Raw genomic sequence first — 20,299 nt, 5'->3', positions numbered from 1 at the left:
GATCCTTCTGCCTCAGCCTCCCAAGTAGTTGGGCCACAAGCATGTGCCACCAAACCTGGTTAATTATTTTTATTTTTTTGTAAATACAGGGTCTTCCTATGTTGCCCAGGCTAGTCTCAAACTCCTGGAGCTCAAGCAATCCTCCCACCTTGGCCTACCAAAGTGCTAGAATTACAGGTGTGAACCGCTGCACCCAGCCTAATGCTAAATTCTAAGCATACCTGCATATGTGCTTACGTAAGTATATCTGCGTGTGTTTATGTGTGTGTGTGTGTGTATGTGTAATCGTGCCAGAAGGAAGGGCAAATCTGTGTGAAAGCAGAAATGGTAGAGACTATATTACTTTATTCTGAAAATAAGTGTCACCCATTTTTTTTCTTGATTCCTTAATACGTGCTTCTTGTGAAGGGGGAAGCAAACAGGTAGGAAGGAGGCCTGGCTATTAAAGTCAGGTAGGCTAGAGGAGTTAGAGGAGCAGTGGAGAAGTGTTCTCAGATATACAACATCCTGAAAACTGACGTTCCAAACTGAGATACTTTTGTTGGGATCTCTTGTCATAACAACATAACTCACTAATTTGTAAAGTTATAAGACAAAGTCGGGTTTAATACTGCCCACCACGAAATGACTGGTTTCAGATGTGATACGGCCATCTAAAGTTCAGGGTGAATCAATAGCTCATTCTCTTTCTCAACACCTAAGTGAAGGTGTAAAGTTGGCTTTCTTATAGATATTACCCTGAACTACAGTTTTATTTCCTATGGATGTTCAAGACACAAGCGACTTCTTTTTGGGATTATCAGCATAAGCCAAGCAAACTGTCAGTTCTGCAGGCAAATAAAATACTCAGACTTAATTTTGGAGCATCTATCTGTCTATTGTAATTAAATAATAACAAATGAATTTTTCCATATGTGAGTTGAAGGATTAAGAGGAAGGCTATGTCTTTTTGAAATATATAAATAAAGAATAAATAAAGATACCTAAGTAACAAAGTAAAATACAACAGAGTATCTTCTTGGCTCTAATGTTCACGTCATTTTCTCTTTTTACAATTTCAATGCCAAGATTTAGGTTATTTAATACAAAGTGTTGGTTTTTGCCTTTTTAAAAATGGAGAATACTGAGGAAGTCAGAGCAAATTTAGTATCTTTGGCTAAACCAAAAGAGCAAACCAAGCACCCAGTAATGGGGTTCTCTCATAGCAATCCTGACTTCATGAACTGGTTACATTATTATCTCAGCTATGTCAATGAGAATACCACAACAAAATACTCGAGACATATAAATTTCTTTTCTGTGAAATAAAAGGCCATCTTTTAAGCTCAAGTCATAATGTGCATCCTATTCAGTATAATATAATTAAATTCTAAAGGTTTAAATACCAGAAAACAAATTGATTAGGGTAATCTACTAAAATTGAATTAAGGAATACTTAATACATTACACATAGGGATTACAGAATAGATTATTGAGCCACTTCACTGTTTAAAGCTTGAGTAAGTCAAGAAAACCCTGAAGGAGGCATGGCTAGATTCTTAATTGGCACATGACTTTTTCATAAAAAGATTAAGCAATCCTCTCCAAGTCTAGTTGCTCTATTCACCCTTAGAGACTGAGAGAGATTCTTGATTAAGTGTTGGTCTAGCAACTAATATTCCCACCACCCCTTATAGGTTACTTTGAAGACATTCATTTACTTTAGCACAACTGGCCTTTGGACTTATTCAATGATAAACTATGGATGGGACACAGGAATCCCCTTTTCTTAACTGGGGACGAGGCATCTATTCCAAAGAGCAATTTGTGATACCAGTAGGTAAATGCCAATTCAGATGCACTATTTCCTATGTACACATACCTGGTGACTTCCAAACTAGGATTTATTTTAGAGATAGAAATACAGGCTAGGAATGGTGACTCACACCAGTAATCCCAGCATTTTGGCAGGCCGAGGTGGGCAGATCACTTAAGGTCGGGAGTTTGAGATCAGCCTGGCCAACATGGTGAAACTTCACCTATACTAAAAATACAAAAATTAACTGGGCATGGTGGCATGTGCCCCTGTAATCCCAGCTACTCGGGAGGCTGAGGCAGGAGAATTGCTTGAGCCCAGGAGGCGGAGGTTGCACTGAGCCGAGATCATGCCACTGCACTCCAGTCTGGGTGACAGAGCTAGACTCTGTCTCCAAAAAAAAAAAAAAAAAAAGAGGTAGTAATACAAATCTTACATTTTTACAATACTTTAGTACAATTTGTTTTTATCCTGATGATAGTAAGACTGCTGTAACACAACTGTCAGCAAACTTCAAGAAGGAGCTTATGTTTAAAGTTTTCGTCAATAAAGTTCCCAAGTTTCCCAGGCCTGCATGTAGTTAGGAGTGTGAAAAGAAGCTTTATGAAAAGCCAAGTAGGTATCATAAAATAGGTGAACTGGAACACGGTTTTAATTATGCCAGAGTGAGGTAGTTTATAGCTCACAGCTTTGCACCCTAACAATGGATATGAAGTACTGACTAATTGTAATTTTGTCGGTAATAACCTTGAGACATGGATAAACAAAAGTACGGAAGAGTCTACTTGGATCTCTGAAGGGCCCAGGGGGTTAATCTAATTTAGATTAAACAATGAGTTCTATAAATTTAATACTTCATGTGCATCTTAATTTAGAATTGCCAGAGAATGTAAAAAAACTTAGCAAAAGAGTTTTTTTAATCCTTAATTTGAAGATAATCATCAGATTCAAGGGATTTTCAAGGTACAAAGGAATAAAAGTTTTTATTCAGTTAAGATGAATAAATGTGCAAAACCTTGTTCAGGTTAAAAATAGTTGTGCATATAAATCAAGTGATAACGCTTCTCTTGGACCTTTATAACAATTATTGTCTGTGCAAGTTTTCTGTAATTTATCATGAAGTGCCTCATGGCACTGCCTCCATTGTTACTTGGAAATGCTTATTTAAATCATCTTTTGTGGTTATTTAGCCATTCATATTAATTTAATGAACATAATCTGAGTGCCTCAATGTGGCAGGCATTGTCCTTGGCACTGTGATACAGACTTCTGCCTGAGATTCCTGTCTACTGTAAGGGATGATGGTGACAATAATGCAAATAAATAGATAAAAGAGATTGACTCATAACAGGTCATTAATTTGGTCTTTGTCCCAGGTTCCTGGGACCAAGCTTCTAAACCCTAGGACTTTCTCAAGTGATAGGAGTGTTTGTTATTCATAGTGAGCCCCTGGGACCATGCCTGGGTCCATGCCAATAAGGTGACTCATGGTGGGCCCCTAGGTGGTTTCAGGATGGGGGCTGGGTGTGCCAGGAAGACCAGCCACCTGATAGAGGGTTGAGGATTTGAGCTTCCTGATATCATCAGCCTGATCTCTAGGAAGGAGGGGAAAAGGGTGCTAAACATTGTGTTTAATCATGTGGCCAATGATTTCATCAATCTTGATTACAGAATGAGATCCCAATACATCTCTGAACACCCAAAGCCTGGGTGAGCATCACTGGTTGGCGATGCACACTGGTGTACCAGGAGAGTGGGGAATTCTTGACAGAGCAGGAACATCACCATCTTGTACCAGCACAGCCATTTTAAAGATCCCCTTGATAAAAAAATCGCCTAAGTCCAAAGGGCATCAGGCTAAGGTCAGCATGACCATAAACCACAAATGATATCTCTGACCAGAAACATTCCAACTCTAAACCCCTCCCCCACCAGAGACATGCCAGCCCCAAGTTAATCTCCCCTCTGGCCAGAGAGGCTGGAGAGATGTCAGTCCCAGGAAAACCTCCCCTCCAACCAGAGACATTTCAACCCTGCAATAAACTTCTCTTCCACACAGAAACATTCCAAGCCTATAATAAGCTCTCTCACCCTAAAGCCCTTAAATACTCTTAGTCTGTAAGAGAGAGTGCTCTTGATTGAAATAGGCAAGAAGACCCTCTCATGTTTATTCTCCAAAATAAACCTGTCTTTGACTATTGAGCCACCTTTTGTGTTTCTTTCCACTTTCTTTAACTCTTACAATTCTGACTTCACAGGAAGAGGACATGCAAGCTCTGTCTCTGACGCTTCCGCAGACCTCACCCTGTACATCTCTTCATTTGTCTAGACTTGATTTGTATCCTTTATAACAAAACTCTGATTATAAGTAAGTACTTTCCTGAGTTCTGTGAGTTATTCTAGTAAATTATTGACCCTGAAAGAATAGTAGGAACCCCCAAATTTGTAGTCAGTTGGTCAGAAATGTGAGTGGCTTAAGAACCCCCCAAGCTTGCAGCTGGTGTGTGAAGAGAAGGCTGTCTTGTTGGGGACTGTACTCTTAACTTGTGAAGGCCGTGCTAACTCAGGGCAGTTAATGTCAGAATTGGGTCATGCATTGCAGAGATAATTCCAGGGAGTGGCACGTTCTGTGAAGAAAATTAAGAAGGACATGGGGAGGTGTGAGTGGCTATGTCAGCTGAGTGGACAAGAAAGTCCTCCAGGAAGAATTAACATCGAAGCTGAGGTCCACATGATGAGAGGGAAATGAGAGCTTGCTTATGTAGAAGGACATTGCCCTTGGGGACTCAGAAAATGCAGTTGAGCTCTCATCAAGTACTGTGGCCAGCACCTCCAAGCTAGGAGAAGCTAAATGGATGGATGCTACACTGTTACCTGAGACAGTCTTCATGCCTCTCCAAGAAAAGGCATGAAGTCAAGGGTACAGGGACAGGAACATGGAACAGGAAGATGGGCAGAGCTTTTCTGATATCAAGCCTGCCACTTTTTCCACAGCAAATGGGTATAAGAATGATGGTGGTAACTAACACTTAGAGAGCTCTGGCTATGTGCAAGGACTGGGGACAATCAGGCTTTATTAGAGTAAACTCAGTGATGTCATTGCAATTATTCTCATGTGCAGCTGAGGTAAGGATTTGGGTGAGAAGTGAAAGCCCAGAGAGGTTAAGGAACTTGTCCAAAGGCACATGGTTAGTAAGGGAGAAAGCTGGGATTTGGACCCAGGTGTGTGTGATTCCAAAGTCTGTGCTGTTCACTATGCTGCTATGTAAGGTTGCTGGTCTAAGTGTGATCTGTTGGCAGTGGCAACACCTTGTAGCCATTCCAAGGCTACTGGCAGTGGCAGCCATACCTTGTAGCATCTCAGGTCCTGCTCCAGACTTGCTGAATTAGAATCTGCATTTTAACAAAATCCCAGGTGGTTTCTAAGTACATTAACATTTGTAAAGCACTACTAAATGAGGCCTCTGAGTTTTCCACTTAAAGTCCCATTAGGAATCCAAACTTCCATCCTAATCTCCTCCACTTTGTTAAAATTTTCACCCTCACTAAAACATAAACTGATCCAGGATCAGAGCCATATCTCGTTTTTCTCAATAAAGTCTTTTAGGTTGAATTTGTTTTCAGGAACTGATCCTGGAATAGGTTAGACTCTATTTCACTCTGTGTTTCTGTCACTTCCAAAGTATGTTCCACACTGAGGATGTTTAGATCCAATAGGCCAAGCCTAATTCTCTTCAAATAGTGAAAGACTGGTCAGAGTTCAGCAGAGAAACCCAACTATGGGGATCCAATCTGCAGAGAAATCTCTTGTCTGCATCTGGGGATGCTGTTTCTTCTGCAGAGAGTGACAAGTTCAGGAAGGGACAGGCACCCAGAGAGAGGACATGGAGGAGACAGAACTCACCCAGCCACACTGAGGACTAAACTCTGATTTTTTTTTTTTTTTTTTTTTGTCTTGCCCAAATTCCTATCTAAGGGGTGTGGGGAGTCATGCCCTACAAGTCATAAATTTTCATCAGATGAGTTTTATTTAACCTATTTATTGTGATTTCCTTTCCAACCTGACTCTGGCATAACATTACAAGACAAGGAAGAAAATCAAAATATTTTATCCCAAAGCATGTTTCTTTGCCATATTTTGAAATGGGCCTCCAAAGCTGTTCTTTGTGGGGGAAATTTTGCATCTGTAAAGAATCTCTATTAACATAGCTCGATCTTTTTCTTCCAGACCCTCCCAATCCTAAAGAGATTAACTAAGATCTGAATAGAAAACTTATATCATCTATTGTCTCTAAGGGCATCCATTGTAAGACTTCAAAAGAACTTAGGTATCCACAATCTTTTATCTTAACATGAACATTCCATTTCTATCGATCTCAGGTCTTTAGACAAACTCAACAAATTGTCAACCACAAAATATTTAAATTCACCTATAGCCTGGAACCCCCACCCCCACCCTGCTTTGAGCTGTCCCACCTTTCTGGACCACACCCATGTATTTCTTAAATGTATTTGATTGATGTCTCATACCTCTCTAAAATGTATAAAACCTGCCAGGTGTGGTAGCTCATGCCTGTAATCCCAGCACTTTGGGAGGCCGAGGAGGGTGGAACATGAGGTCAAGAGCTCGAGGTCAGCCTGGCCAACATGGTGAAACCTGTCTCTACTAAAAATACAAAAAATTAGCCAGGCATGGTGGCCTGTGCCTGTAGTCCCAGGTACTTGGGAGGCTGAGGCAGGAGAATCACTTGAACTTGGGAAGTGGAGACTGCAGTGAGCCAAGATTATGCCACTGCACTCTAGCCTGGGCAACAGAGTAAGACTGTCTCAAAAAACAAAATATAAAATAAAATAACGTAAAATAGATAAAATGTATAAAACCAAGCTGTGCCTCAACCACCTTGGGCACATGTTCTCAGAACCTCTTGAGGGCTGTGTCATGGACCATGGTCACTCATATTTGGCTCAGAATAGATGTCTTCAAATATTTTATAGAATTTGACTCTTTGTTGACAACACAGACCTGCAGAACCAAGTCTGGCATCAGATCCTTCACGTTGATTAATTCCTCTATGGCATGTGACGATTCCCCCAAATACAAATAGTATTTGAAAGGACAGGTAAGAAAATCGGTCACACGCACACAAGTATCATATCAATTGTGAAACAGAAAGACTTTTTTCCAAACTGGAACCAATTTTACTTCCCATTTCAACAGTGAGTTTGCAGCTAAAGTTAAGTAACTGAGTAATCTTAAAGAGGCTGATTTCCTTTATAGGAATTGTCCATTTCTTCTAATTGTTTAAAGTCACTCTGGAGTCTGGAAGACAAAAGGAAAGGCTTCCATCTACTTGCAAAAGTTGCAGCATTTGTAATTGCAGCTGACCTCAGAAATGCCCAGAGGGCTCAATCCATTAATGGCAATCAGCCTAGGGTGTGATCCTGAAAATTTCACTATTTCTGCTTGTTCTTAGACCCACTACTGCTTCTCAGTCGTTAGTAGCCCATGGCAATAGCAGTGAAGGCTGGGACATTAAGAAAAAATAGAGGTTAATGGTTTCTAGGCATCACTCCAGAGTGGTTTTTTTGTTTGTTTGTTTTGTTTTGTTTTGTTTTTTATGCCTTCTATTATCAACCCTAAAAACCTGCCAGAATGAGATGTTAAAACAAACAAACAAACCACACACACACACATTAAAAAAACAAAAAACAAAACAAAAAAACCCAGAAGTCATCAACTTTCTGCCACTGACCCCTCACTCCTGTGGCTATGCGTTTTCTATCAAGATTTCCAGATGATTGATCTCATGATGGGGTAAGATTAAGAGTTCTGATACCACCCAGCATAGGCAGAGACCCAAGGTCAGAGTTTCAGGTCAAAGTTTCCTCTTTGGGTGTCCACATTCATTTTGGCCCTGGGGAATGACTAAGGATGCAGACTGTATTAAACTGTTTTAATACATGTGCACTGCTGCAGACCAGCTGTGAGACCTCGGGCCAGTGAGTTAACCTCTCTAGACCAGACCGTCATCTGTAAAATGAGAGGTTCTGCACTGGTTGATGTCTAAGACGCCTCCACTGTTAGGATACTGTGATTCTTGGTCTTGTTTTGAGCTATACTTGAGGCAAAAATACACAGCCACATTTTGTGGCGAAAAAAATGGGAAAAGCAAAATAATTTAGAGCATTGTCTCAGGAAATAGTTACTGAGAATGATCAAATGTTACCCATTCTGAGATTTGTGATGTTAATGCTCTTTTCAAAAATCATTGATGAGCCTATCGTGATGATGCAAGAGACGAGGGACGAAGACCAAATCCAAGTAAATCGAATGTATTATGATTAATGGCCAGGGCAGGAATGGAGAGATAGAGAGAAAGTGGTCCTCCATGCTGGTAATGCACCTATTAGCATCCTACATAGATCGCCTGAGGCGACCTCTCTTTTCTGGGTGGGGCTGAATCAGAGATAAGCTTTCAGAACAACAGTAGGAAAGCAAAGTGAGCCAGAAATCAGAGCACACAGTGTCATGAAAACTCTAAAAAGGAAAAGGCAGAGGCAAGAGCTGCACCCAAACAGGGAATGAGGGGTCTAGGAAAACAGGCTCTAAAATCCAGATTTCATGCCGGAAGTCAGTTCACCCAGCATCTGTGGCTCCGTTAGAGAATTCCAAAGCCCCAGGGCCCTGAGATTTCTCTGCTTGGGTTGATGAGTGCCCTAAGGGCAGAAGCTGAGTTTCAGGCCAAAGCTGGCATTATCAATCTCCCTCTGCTTTGATGTATTATTTTTCTTCCTCATTCAACAAATATTTGTTGAATCCTTTCTAGGTGTTAGGCATGTGATACTACTGATGATATAAAAGTGAATTAGATTCTGTGTTTACTTTTAAGAAGTACGCTGTTGGCCGGGCGCGGTGGCTCAAGCCTGTAATCCCAGCACTTTGGGAGGCCGAGACGGGCGGATCACGAGGTCAGGAGATCGAGACCATCCTGGCTAACATGGTGAAACCCCGTCTCTACTAAAAATACAAAAAACTAGCCGGGCGAGGTGGCGAGCGCCTGTAGTCCCAGCTACTCGGGAGGCTGAGGCAGGAGAATGGCGTGAACCCAGGAGGCGGAGCTTGCAGTGAGCTGAGATCCGGCCACTGCACTCCAGCCCAGGCGACAGAGCGAGACTCCGTCTCAAAAAAAAAAAAAAAAAAAAAAAAAGAAGTACGCTGTTGGGGAGGCAGAACAGATGCAGTAAGGGGAAAGAGAACAATCAGTTGTTTGATGACTTGTCAAAAAGAGGGGTGCAAAATCAAGGGGGATCTTTTTTCCACTAAGCATGGGATTGGAAACAGTTTTTGTCGCCTATCCTTTTTTCATCTTCTGCTTTCAGAACCAACACTTCATGTAAGAATAAGTTAGAAGACACAGCTTGGCAGTGTAAGAGCCAAGGGAATCTTCCCCTTTGCCCTCTGAAGATTCGCAAAACAAACAAACAACCAAACAAAAACAAATAAATCAACTCCCAAGAGTCAGATTAAATGGCGAAAAGGCATACAAATGGATTTAACATGTACATGTGGAGAACCAAGGAGAGCCCCAGAGAGATTACCACTCCCTGCTCCCCACCCCCAGCGGGGGTTCAGAAACTTATTTACCATCCTGGAAAAATAGATTATGGGAGTGGAGAGAAGAGGAATTCTGTTGAGGGGATTACCAGGGAGAATAAATGGATCTAGGAACAGCAGAGATGAACTTGTAAATAGTCTTTTTTTTTTTTTTTTTTTTTTAAGACAGAGTCTTGCTCTGTCACCCAGGCTGGAATGCAGTGGCGTGATCTTGGCTCACTGCAACCTCTGCCTCCCGGGTTCAAGCGATTCTCATGCCTCAGTCTCCTGAGCAGCTGGGACTACAGGCACCTGCCAACACGCACGGCTAATATCTGTATTTTTAGTAGAGATGGGGTTTCACCATGTTGGCCAGGCTTGTCTCGAACTCCTGACCTCAAGTGATCCAACTGCCTCAGTCTCCCAAAGTGCTGGGATTACAGGCGTGAGCCACCGTGCCCGGCCAGTAAATAGTCCTTTTGAAAGTGAAAGCAAAGTTCTTCTCCTCCCCTGCTTCCATAACCTGTATTTCCAGGATGATATATAAGCTTCTGAACTCCTTTGGGAAGTGAGAAATTATTCTATGATTCTCCCTGTGCACTCCCGGTAGTAAAATTTGCATGCCTTTTCTTCCATTAATCTGCCTTGTGAGTTGGTTTTTCAGTGACCCTTCACAGGGCAATGGAGATGTTTCCCTAGACCCCCTTATCAGCAAACAGCTAGACCCAGCCACTCCCTGAGAGCATAAGAGATTTTTTTTTCCTTTCCCATTTTTATCCTAACATCAGCTCTGACTGAGTAGAGTAGAAATGAGGACTTTGGAACCAGGTAGATTCCGGTCTGAGCTCTGAAACTTATTGGCAAAGCACCTAATAACATTGCTTCTGTTTCCTCATCAGTACACTGGAGTCAAAAGTACTGCGAACCAAAACTAAAAATCTAAGCGCCAACTCCATCTTGAAAAGAGGCTGGGCAAAATAAGGCTAAGACCTGCTGGGCTTCATTCCCAGGTGGTTAAAGATTCTAAGTCACAGGATGAGACAGGAAGTTGGCACAAGACACAGGTTACAAAGACCTTGCTGATAAAACAGGTTGCAGGAAACAAGCCAGCTAAAACCCACCACAACCAAGATGGTGACGAGAATGACCTCTGGTTGTCCTCACTGCCACACTTCCACCAGCATTATGACAGTTTACAGACTGTAGCCATAAGATACCAAATTTTAATCAGACTTTAGTATAACATCACATGACAGAAAAAGGAAGAAATAAAAATATTTCACGCCCAGGCAGGTTTCTTTGCCACATTTTGAAATGATCCTGCAAAGTAGTTTTTTGTGGGGGAAAATTCACCTCTGTAAATAATCTCTGTCAGCATAACTAGAACTTTCCCCTTCCAGGCCCTTGAAATCCAGAAGAGATTTACTGAGAGTCTAAGCACCTTTTAAAGGTCTAAATGGAAGCATTTGCCATCTATTGTCTCTAAGGGCAGCCACCTATGAGACTTCATCTATGTAATAAGAACCTTGACCTCCACAACCCCTTATCTTAACCCAGATGTTCCTTTCTATCAATTCCAGACCTTTAGATAATAACTCTTTTAACCAATCTTCAACCAGAAAATTTTTAAGTCTACCTATGACTTGTAAGCCACACTCTCACATTGTTTCTAGACTGAACTAATGTATACCCCACACATATTGATTGATGCCTTATGTCTCTCTAAAACATATAAAAACCAAGTTGTAGCCCTTGGACACATGTTCTCAGGACCTTTTGAACCTGTACCTTGGGCCATGACAACTCACCTTTGGCTTAAATAAACCTCTTTAAATATTTTACAGAGGTGCCTTTTTGTTTGTTTGTTTGTTTGTACAGTATCACTTATTAAGGGATGTTGGGAGAATCAAGAGAGAAAATGAATCTAAAGTGATTGGTTTAGAACCTGCATGCTAGCCCATTTTCCTTCTGTGTCTTTTCCAAGCCTGAAGCAGCAAAGAAAAAGGAGATAAATAAACTTTGACCTCTTCTCTGGAGCCCAGAGAGCTGTTTCCTCTCAATAAGGAGAATCGCTTCCTGAGCCCAGGTGAGAGGTGGTTTCTCCTTCAGTATGTGGCCTATATATTCTCACGGGTATTATCTTCTGAAGGAGAGTTACGCTCATTTGCACCCCTGCTGGAAATGTTTCACTGGTACAGAAACAATGTGGAGACCTAGACATGGCCTTGTCTGTTTTTCCTTTCCTTTCCTTTTCTTTTTTTTTTGAGATGGAGTCTCACACTGTCACCCAAATTGAAGTGCAACGGCACAATGTTGGCGCACTGTAACTTCCACCTCCCAGGTTCAAATGGTTCTCCTGCCTCAGCCTCCTGAGTAGCTGGGATTACAGGCGCTCACCAGCACACCCTGCTAATTTTTGTATTTTTATTAGAGACAGGGCTTTACCTTGTTGGCCAGGTTGTCCTTGAACTCCTGACCTCAAGTGATCTGCCTGCCTTGGCCTCCCAAAGTGCTGGGATTACAGGTGTGAGCCACCACGCCTGGCCACTTTACCTTTCCTGCCAAGGGAATGGCAGGTTATGATCCTGGTTTGTAAAATTCTTGCAAAAAAGAGATCATGGCCTTCCTATTACTCTGGCACATAAAATAACTTTCCCAAAGAACAAATATTCACCATTATTTGGATGAATCTCCATCAATATCTTTATTTCTTTACACATAGCTTTGTCTGCCCTCTGAGTGTTCCAGAACTGGATGTGTTACTACTGCCTTGCCTTTCCTTCCTTATCTCTCTGGGTCACCTCCATAGCTCTGAGAAACTGAATTTGCATCTTAATCCTGCAGTGTGACTCCAGTGCTCTGTTGCCAGCCTCACAGCCAGTATTTCTGGCATGGCCTTGGAAGAAGGCCTTGAATAAGACATTTTCTGGAATTGTTTCTACCTATCTACCTAGGTTTACTGAAAACATTGCTTTTTTTTTTTTTTTTTTTTTAAACCTTTCCTATGGTTCTGACAAACTTGCTCCAAAGTATTTATTTACAGTCCCTGTATCCCTAGAGGAGTATGGTAAAGTTTTACATCATATGGCTGAAAATAAAGCAATTGTCTACCAAATACTATATTCCTACAATTAATTATATTCATCAGATATAGTATGAGATTTCTACCTCCAAAAAATGGAAGTCTTTTTTTTTTTTTAAACTAATTTCATGAAAGTACGAAAGTTTGGCAGCCATCTCCAAAGATGATTACATATTTCAATTTGAAACAACGTCTACCTAATCATTGATTTTTGATCTTCTGAATGGCTTTTGTTTCTTTCTAGATGCGTAGACCTAGTTTAAGAGGGGGATTTGTATTTTCACAGCACTTTTTATTTTAGCGAACCATCCATTACCAGTCCTACTTTCAGCATCATTTAGATTTGAAGTTTCCATTCGGATAGGCTTTGCAAAAAAGAAAGAAAGAAAGAAAAAAACTACACACACACACACACACACACACACACACACACACACACACCTGTAAGGACATAAGCATTTCACAGCACTATATGGGAAATGCAGCAGATCTGAGTGGCACTCACTGATTTTCTTTAGCATTTTGATTATGTGGGTCTGAGTTCAGATGAATCAAAGCAAAAAGAAAACACAGCAGGCATGATGAAATCAACCGAAACTGCTGAAATGGTTGGGCTGAGCCCACAAAAATGGTTTCATTCTCTGAGACTAGAGGATGAAACTGGGGCCTAATTCAAAAGGCAGCTTCTGAGGGCTATCATCACTCAACTCCTCAAACCAAGAGATATTTTTCAACAATAGGTTTAGTCTTTATAAGCTGTAGCTTTGAACAGACTTCAATAAATGACACAAAGTAAGTTCATCTCTATAAATAGCAGGACAAATGCACCACGCCACTTTTTAAATTACATAAATTTAATCCCTACAATGTTTGTACTATATTGGTAACTGACATGGGTGGATGAGGCCAGTGGTGGGATAAGACCCAAATGAAACATTTTTAAGACATTTTAATTTAATCAACAATCGGCTCAGGAAAGAGAGTGCAGTCGGGAAAACAACTCTGACCTTGTACAGACACAGCTGTTTCTATTCTCTGTTCAATCTTTTGTCCTGAAGCTTCTCAGAGCCTGAAAGTGTACTCAGAAATTTGTTGTGTAAATGCCATTTTCAAAGAAGTATTTTCTTCATTTGTAAAGCAGAAAGACTAATATTTGCCCCACCGAATTCACAGGAGGCTGTGTGTATCCAAGGAGATCGTATATGTATAAAAACTGGAAAATGCAATTGATACGGAACGCTCTATCATTACTGTGTCCATGTGAGAACATTCTTAAAGGGCTCATGGGCTTCACAGCTGCTGACTGCTACAAGGCAATTCAAGTACCAGGTAGAATACTTATTCTCAGTTGCCTGGAAAACAATGAGATTTCTCTCTCTCACAGACACAAAAGTATTCTACATAATTGCCATTAACTGTTGACCACTTTTGCTTTCATGAAATATCAGGTAAAATATTATTCAAAAGAGTCTTTCTGAAGCTACAGTAATTATAAGTATACTGAGATCATGTAATGTGAATAAATAACAGTTCGTTTTATTAATAGGTTCTAAAAATGTTTCTAAAGACCAACAGCCCTAGAATAGAAATGCAAATGAACAGTGACCACTATACTTTTCCCATTTTCTCTTTTTAAAAAGAAAGTCTGCCTGAAATACACCTTCTATGGCTCCTTTCCTATCAGTTGCAATAATTTTATATCACAAAACCTAAAATTAAATTATAAACCAAGTTGTGTTTTCCAATATTTTTTCATGTTCATTTCACATAACATGGTTTGAACTTCTTTTTCTTATTTTCCAGAGCACCTAGGAAAGTTCTAGATGAATGACAGCCTCACAATAAATTCTTCCTGTGGTTGATTTATTAAGAACAAATAAGCTAATATTAATTATAAACTGCTCATATACTGCAGCATCTACTATTTAATGTTCCTAGAATCTTCTTTTTAAGAATGGTAATAAAAGTTTGCAGAAGGCTGGGTGCAGTGGCTCACGCCTGTAATCCAAGCATTTTGGGAGGCCAAGGCGGGTGGATCACGTGAGGTCAGGAGTTAGAGACCAGCCTGGCCAACATGGTGAAACCCCATCTCTACTAAAAATGCAAAAATTAGCCAGGCGTGTTGGTGTGCACCTGTAATCCCAGCTACTTGGGAGGCTGAGGCTGGAGAATCACTTGAACCCGGGAGGCAGAGGTTTCAGTGAGCTGAGATCATGCCACTGTATTCCAGCCTGGGTGACAGAGCAAGACTCCGTCTGAAAAAAAAATAATAAAACAAAACAAGAAAAAAAGTTTGCAGAAGTGAAATTTTATTAATCAATCATTTAATGGGAACACTTTCTCAAATTCAAAGCTAACTTCAGAATTAGAATCGGTAAGCCAGAAATATTTTACCTTTATATGCCAATGAGTAATTATTCCATACAAAAATGACTTTCATTAGACAACACATGACAGTCTTCCTAATGTTAGAGCAACCCTATCTTTCATTTCTTATACTATTTGTTTAAAATGCATATGTACTATTACTTTAGGTGAATATCCTATTCTTAGGCAGTTGAAATTAAATTTCTTCCTGAAGAGTTTTACTAAGCCTGACTGAACAAATGAAGTATTATTATTTAATACGTGTGTGATAAAGATCTTGGCCAGTCTCAATTTTACAGGTAGCATTTTCAATGTAAGTAGAGGAAAATCAGTACAAAGTCCATCTCCCTTTTGTATTAGGAACATGGCATTGCTTAATTGCCGACAACCTCAATTTACTAAGTAGGAAACTGTTAAGCATGCATCATTACGTTCCTTAGGACACCTCTTCGAGTGGACGTAATAATTTATTATCAAGTAGGTCTAATTCTCCATTGATTTACAAAGTGGTAATAATACTCCATCTAACATAATGCTTTGCTAGGAGGAATCCCAATCCAGGCACTAAAATATTTACAGCCTTCCCAGGAGGAAGTGGGATGCTGGTGGTATTCTCATTACCATAGCTAAGACAATGGAGGGGTTTGCCTGAGGTCTCCTGGCAAGTCAGCTATTCAGGGAGCAGAATCCAGGTCTCCGGATGCCTTGCACACAATCACAAAAGCATAGAACTCTCAGGAGAGTTGCCTAAACCACGTGTCCCAAAAAGAAGAGGGAAAATGATGCCCAGGACGCTCGCTGCAGAATCCCCACAGTGCAACCGTGTCACTGTTTCCCTCTGACTGCACATAAAGCACACCGAAGGGTATCAAACAACATAAAATCCTAATGGTGCCCTTAATTAGGAGGGACCATTGCTCCAACTCCCTTACCTCCCACTGTCCAAGCTAGCAGCCCCAAATTTCTCTCTGGGGTGACTAATCCTGAAAGAAGACATAGTTACAGAAACAATCTTTGGCTTACAAGGGACCATCAAGCTCTGATGATGATGAAGTTTGATAGCAATAATGTCAAACTTTATATGGCCATAATCCAAGTTTACAATGATACATTAAGCCATAATGCTACTATGTATATCACCATAAACTCAGTTTATGGTGATATAAATAGTCATCCTAATGGCATTAACAGCAGCACTCAGTGGAATCACAGCTGTTGAGTACCACATTTATGCTATTAGCATTGCTATTTATATCATCATAAACTTAGGTAGTCAAACTTGTTACATATGAATACAGAGGAAAGATGGATATCCCCACTTTATGCCCAAATCGCGGCTCCTGTACTGGAGGCTTTATGGCTGTTCCCCTCCTCTAAGTTAGATCTGCTTGGGTTACGTGATGTTTCTGTAGGAGCCACAGAAGAGCAAGTCTGATTGCAGCATCTTCTGAGCAGCCTGGAAACAATATTTAAATGGGATAAGAAAGTGCAAGCCATAGCTGCCATGCAAACTTACTGTCTCCTTGGCAGCGCAGAGGACCCACACTCAATTTGGCTTCTGAGCCTTGCCGGTCAGTATCTCCAACCACCACTTGGCTCACTGGCAGGTGATCTTTGTATGATAAGAAGCCAGCATCCTTCCTCCTGGATCACAGGGAAAGACAGAAAAAGAATGAGGCGGCTGAGTTAGAAATATGAATTTTCGGCTAGTTGCTTAAGGTGTCTAATGATGACATTTCAGTAATCGTTTGGAAGTTTACTAAGTAAAGCCACAGTTACAGAGTTGTTCTCTCTCTTCCATAGGTGGTCTCATAGAACATCGATCAGAAGCCCCTCTGGCATCTTTGTCCTCTGGAAAACAGAAGTGACACCCTGATTTCCAGAGATTCACAACCATTATGCTGCATACTCTTTTAGGTTGAGAGTACACCACAGCATGGCAAACCCTGAGCACACATGCAGAGTTTGCTGCTGTCACGGAATCAGAAGTTCAACAAAGTCAACCTGGTCACTTGAATAATATGTGAAGCAAAACCCTCTTTAAAAACAACCTTTGTCTCTTTCATTGCTTTGAAGCAGTTCCTTCAGAAGTTTTCTTCCCTGTTGTACGTCAGTTAAATAAGGGACACCTTTTGTTCCTGCCTCTCTTCTTGTTTAACAACTGGAACAGTTTATGTGAAGTTTCCAACACAAAACAGGTGTTCAATAAGTGTCTATTTCCATCTACACTGAAGAGTGGAGCTGAGATTTGAGCCCAGTTGGCTTTCCTCCTGAGTTTGTTCTTCTGTTGACTCTGTATTTATCTTGTTTCAGGTCTCCCAAGTCTACCCTGTATCCACCCTAAATGAAGAAGGACAAGGCTAGTTGCAAAGTACTGACTCTAGAATGGAGCACAGAAACCCAGGAGGGGTTCCTGGAGATGGGCTTAAGCTGAGTTATGTGCAGTGAGTTTTGGGGCCTGTGCAGCAGATTTCACCTTCACGGAAAATCAGTGCCCCTTTGTCCCCTTTTCCTGTTGCTGTGGCTGAGGGATCCCTCATTTGGGGCTGAATGGGTGAGAGACACAAAGCAGCGTGATGTCGTTCCTCAAATTTACCCTTTCAGATGATTTTTTTACATGGTTCAGTCTGAATAGAAACAACAATTTTGAAAATGCACATAGAACTCGGCCGGGCGCGGTGGCTCACGCCTGTAATCCCAGCACTTTGGGAGGCCGAGGCGGGCGGATCACAAGGTCAGGAGATCGAGACCACGGTGAAACCCCGTCTCTACTAAACATACAAAAAATTAACCAGGCGCTGTGGCGGGCACCTGTAGTCCCAGCTAGTCTGGACGCCGAGGCAGGAGAATGGCGTGAACCTGGGAGACAGAGCTTGCAGTGAGCTGAGATCGCGCCACTGCACTCCAGCCTGGGGGACAGAGCGAGACTCTGTCTCAAAAAAAAAAAAAAAAAAAAAAAATGCACTTAGAACTCATCAGGAAAAAACCCACCCTGATTTTGGATGACAGGAGAATGACAGAGTTCAATAATTTAAAGATTTGACATTCATGTCTCTTGGCAAATAGTGCAGAGAATGGAGAGGAACCAACTTGGAGGCCTGTCTTGAAAATGCTATGCCGTGTGGAGCCGTTACTTATACCTCTGACCTTCTTGAATGTCAGTGAATATTTGTTTCCTCATGTGTCAGGACCCTTAAAAACCCAGGAAGGAGTCACAGAACTTGGCCAGAGGGTCTCAAAGAGATGCATTATATACTGCCTTAGTTATTTCATTGTTTTCAAAATGAAGGGTTTTTAAAAAATAATTATTTATCAAATCAGAATTAAGATTATGCAGAAAAGCATTGTGATTCTTACTGACGCTGTAGCTACTGAAGACTAGGCCTCAAATATCTCAGTGGAATATTTTACAAACCTATCCTCTTTTATTAGAAGTCCTATGAATTACAATCGTGCCAAAGAGGAAACAAAGCCTTTGATATTAGATTTAATATTTAGTGCTTGTTGAAGGAACAATAAATAAAAGCACCCTCTAACAGCATACGGTAATTTGACAACCTACTAGAAATGATGGAACTGAAGGCTGAGATTCAAGTTATTACTTAAAATTACATGACTCTAAATCAGAGCTCTGCAAACTAAGTCCTGAGACCCGAATTCTGTCCATCACTTCTTTTTGTACGGCTCAAAAGCTAAGAATGATTTTCACATTTTAAATTGTTTTAAAACAGAAGAAAAAATAGTATTTTGTGATGCTATAAGATTCAGTGTTCATAAAAAAGTTTTATTGAAATACAGCCACTTTAAAAAATGTATTGTCTATGTATGATGCAATTACAGAGTTGAGAAGCTATGGCAGAGACCACATGACCCTCAAAGTCTAACATGTATATTATCTGGTCCTTTCTAGGAAGAATTTGCCAATTCTATCTCATAATGGGGCATAATTGTCCATTTTTGCTTTAGGAATTTACTGAACAAATATCCCACTGACTATCATGGTAGGCAACTGTTGTGTAATTCAATCAAGTTTCCAAAGTTGAGCAAGGGGTTTGGGAAGGGACAAAGGAGGGGACAAAAATATGTACTGAGAATAAATGCAAAGAAACATGCAAGAGGAAAGAAACCATCTACACTTCAATTTATTTATTGTAACAGTGGGAAATAAATTTAATTAATAATAAACTTTTAAATTTACTCTGCATTGTATAGCAGGCAGTCATATGTCAGCTTTGGTACAAGTGAGCTCTATCCTGTAGGAAGAGAAGGTGCTCTGCCAATTGTGGCTACTCTTCATTGTTTAACTGTTCCAGCATCTATAAGATAGTATGGGTAATTTTATAAAAACAAGATCTTTAAATGGTGGAATCTCTATGACATTCTGTAGTTAAATGAATAATGATCATGAAAATCTGAAAGGTACAGTTCAATGAATTTTTACACACACACACACGCGTGCACGCTCACACACACACAACCCTGTGCAACCATGACCCACATAATGATTTAGAACAGCTCCAGCACCCCAGAAGCATCCCCATGCCCTTCCCAGTTAGTATACCCCCTCAGAAGTAACCATAACTTTGTCTACTGCCATCATAGATGAACTTTGCCTTTTCTTGACCTTTATGTACATGGAATCACCACGAATTCCTTTGTGCCTAGTTCCTTCTACTCAACTTTAAATATTTATTTATATGATACAAAAGATTGTATCATATAAATAAAATATAATACTACACAACAATGAGAATGAATATTCTATTGTCATTTGGATGTTTCCACTGTTTGGCTATTATGAATAAAGCTGCTATGAACGTTCTTATAGATGTGTTACTTATTAGTATTCATTTATATTGAGCATTTACCTAAAAGTAGAAATGCTGGGTCATAAAGTACACAAGTTTAACTTTAGTGGATAATTTCAAACAGTTTTCCCAAGAGCATGTACCAATTTACACTTCTACCAGGGATGTATGAAAATTCAGGTTGCTCAAGATCATTGTCAGCACTTGGTAATGTTGGTTTATTATTATTATTATTATTATTATTTGAGATGCAGTTTCGCTCTTATTGCCCAGGCTGGAGTGCAATGGCACAATCTCTACTCAGTGCAACCTCTACCTCCCAGGTTCAAGTGATTCTCCTGCCTCAGCTTCCCGAGTAGCTGGGATTACAGGTGCCAACTACCACACCTGGCTACTTTTTGTATTTTTAGTAGAGACAGGGTTTCACCATGTTGGCCAGGCTGGTCTCAAACTCCCCACCTCAGGTGATCTGCCCACCTCAGCCTCCCAAAGTGCTGGGATTACAGGTGTGAGCCACTGCTCCCAGCCAGTAATGATGGTTTATTTATGATCAGTGACAGTATACTACCTTCTTATGAAACTAGTGCTAGGAGAAAGCATTTTTAAAACAAGTGTTTGGAAATATTCCAATTATTATGTAATTGTGTTGCCCA

The 20,299-nt window shown here is 40.6% G+C and overlaps 1 protein-coding gene across 2 annotated transcripts in view; it reads right to left on the bottom strand.

Moving 5' to 3' along the window:
• CNTNAP2 (contactin associated protein like 2) overlaps positions 1-20,299 on the bottom strand; it is a 2,276,620-nt gene that overhangs the window by 431,670 nt on the left and 1,824,651 nt on the right. For both annotated transcript variants that reach the window (XM_025380223.1, XM_025380224.1), the window contains one exon: positions 16,355-16,482. In XM_025380223.1, the coding sequence (XP_025236008.1) occupies positions 16,355-16,482 (128 nt within the window). The remainder of the gene's footprint in view (positions 1-16,354; positions 16,483-20,299) is intronic.

This window comes from Theropithecus gelada, chromosome 3, assembly GCF_003255815.1.
Source record: "Theropithecus gelada isolate Dixy chromosome 3, Tgel_1.0, whole genome shotgun sequence".
Taxonomy (NCBI): Eukaryota; Metazoa; Chordata; class Mammalia; order Primates; family Cercopithecidae; genus Theropithecus; species Theropithecus gelada.
The sequence above is the reverse complement of the archived record's forward strand: the minus strand, read 5'-3'. Positions and strand labels throughout refer to the sequence as shown.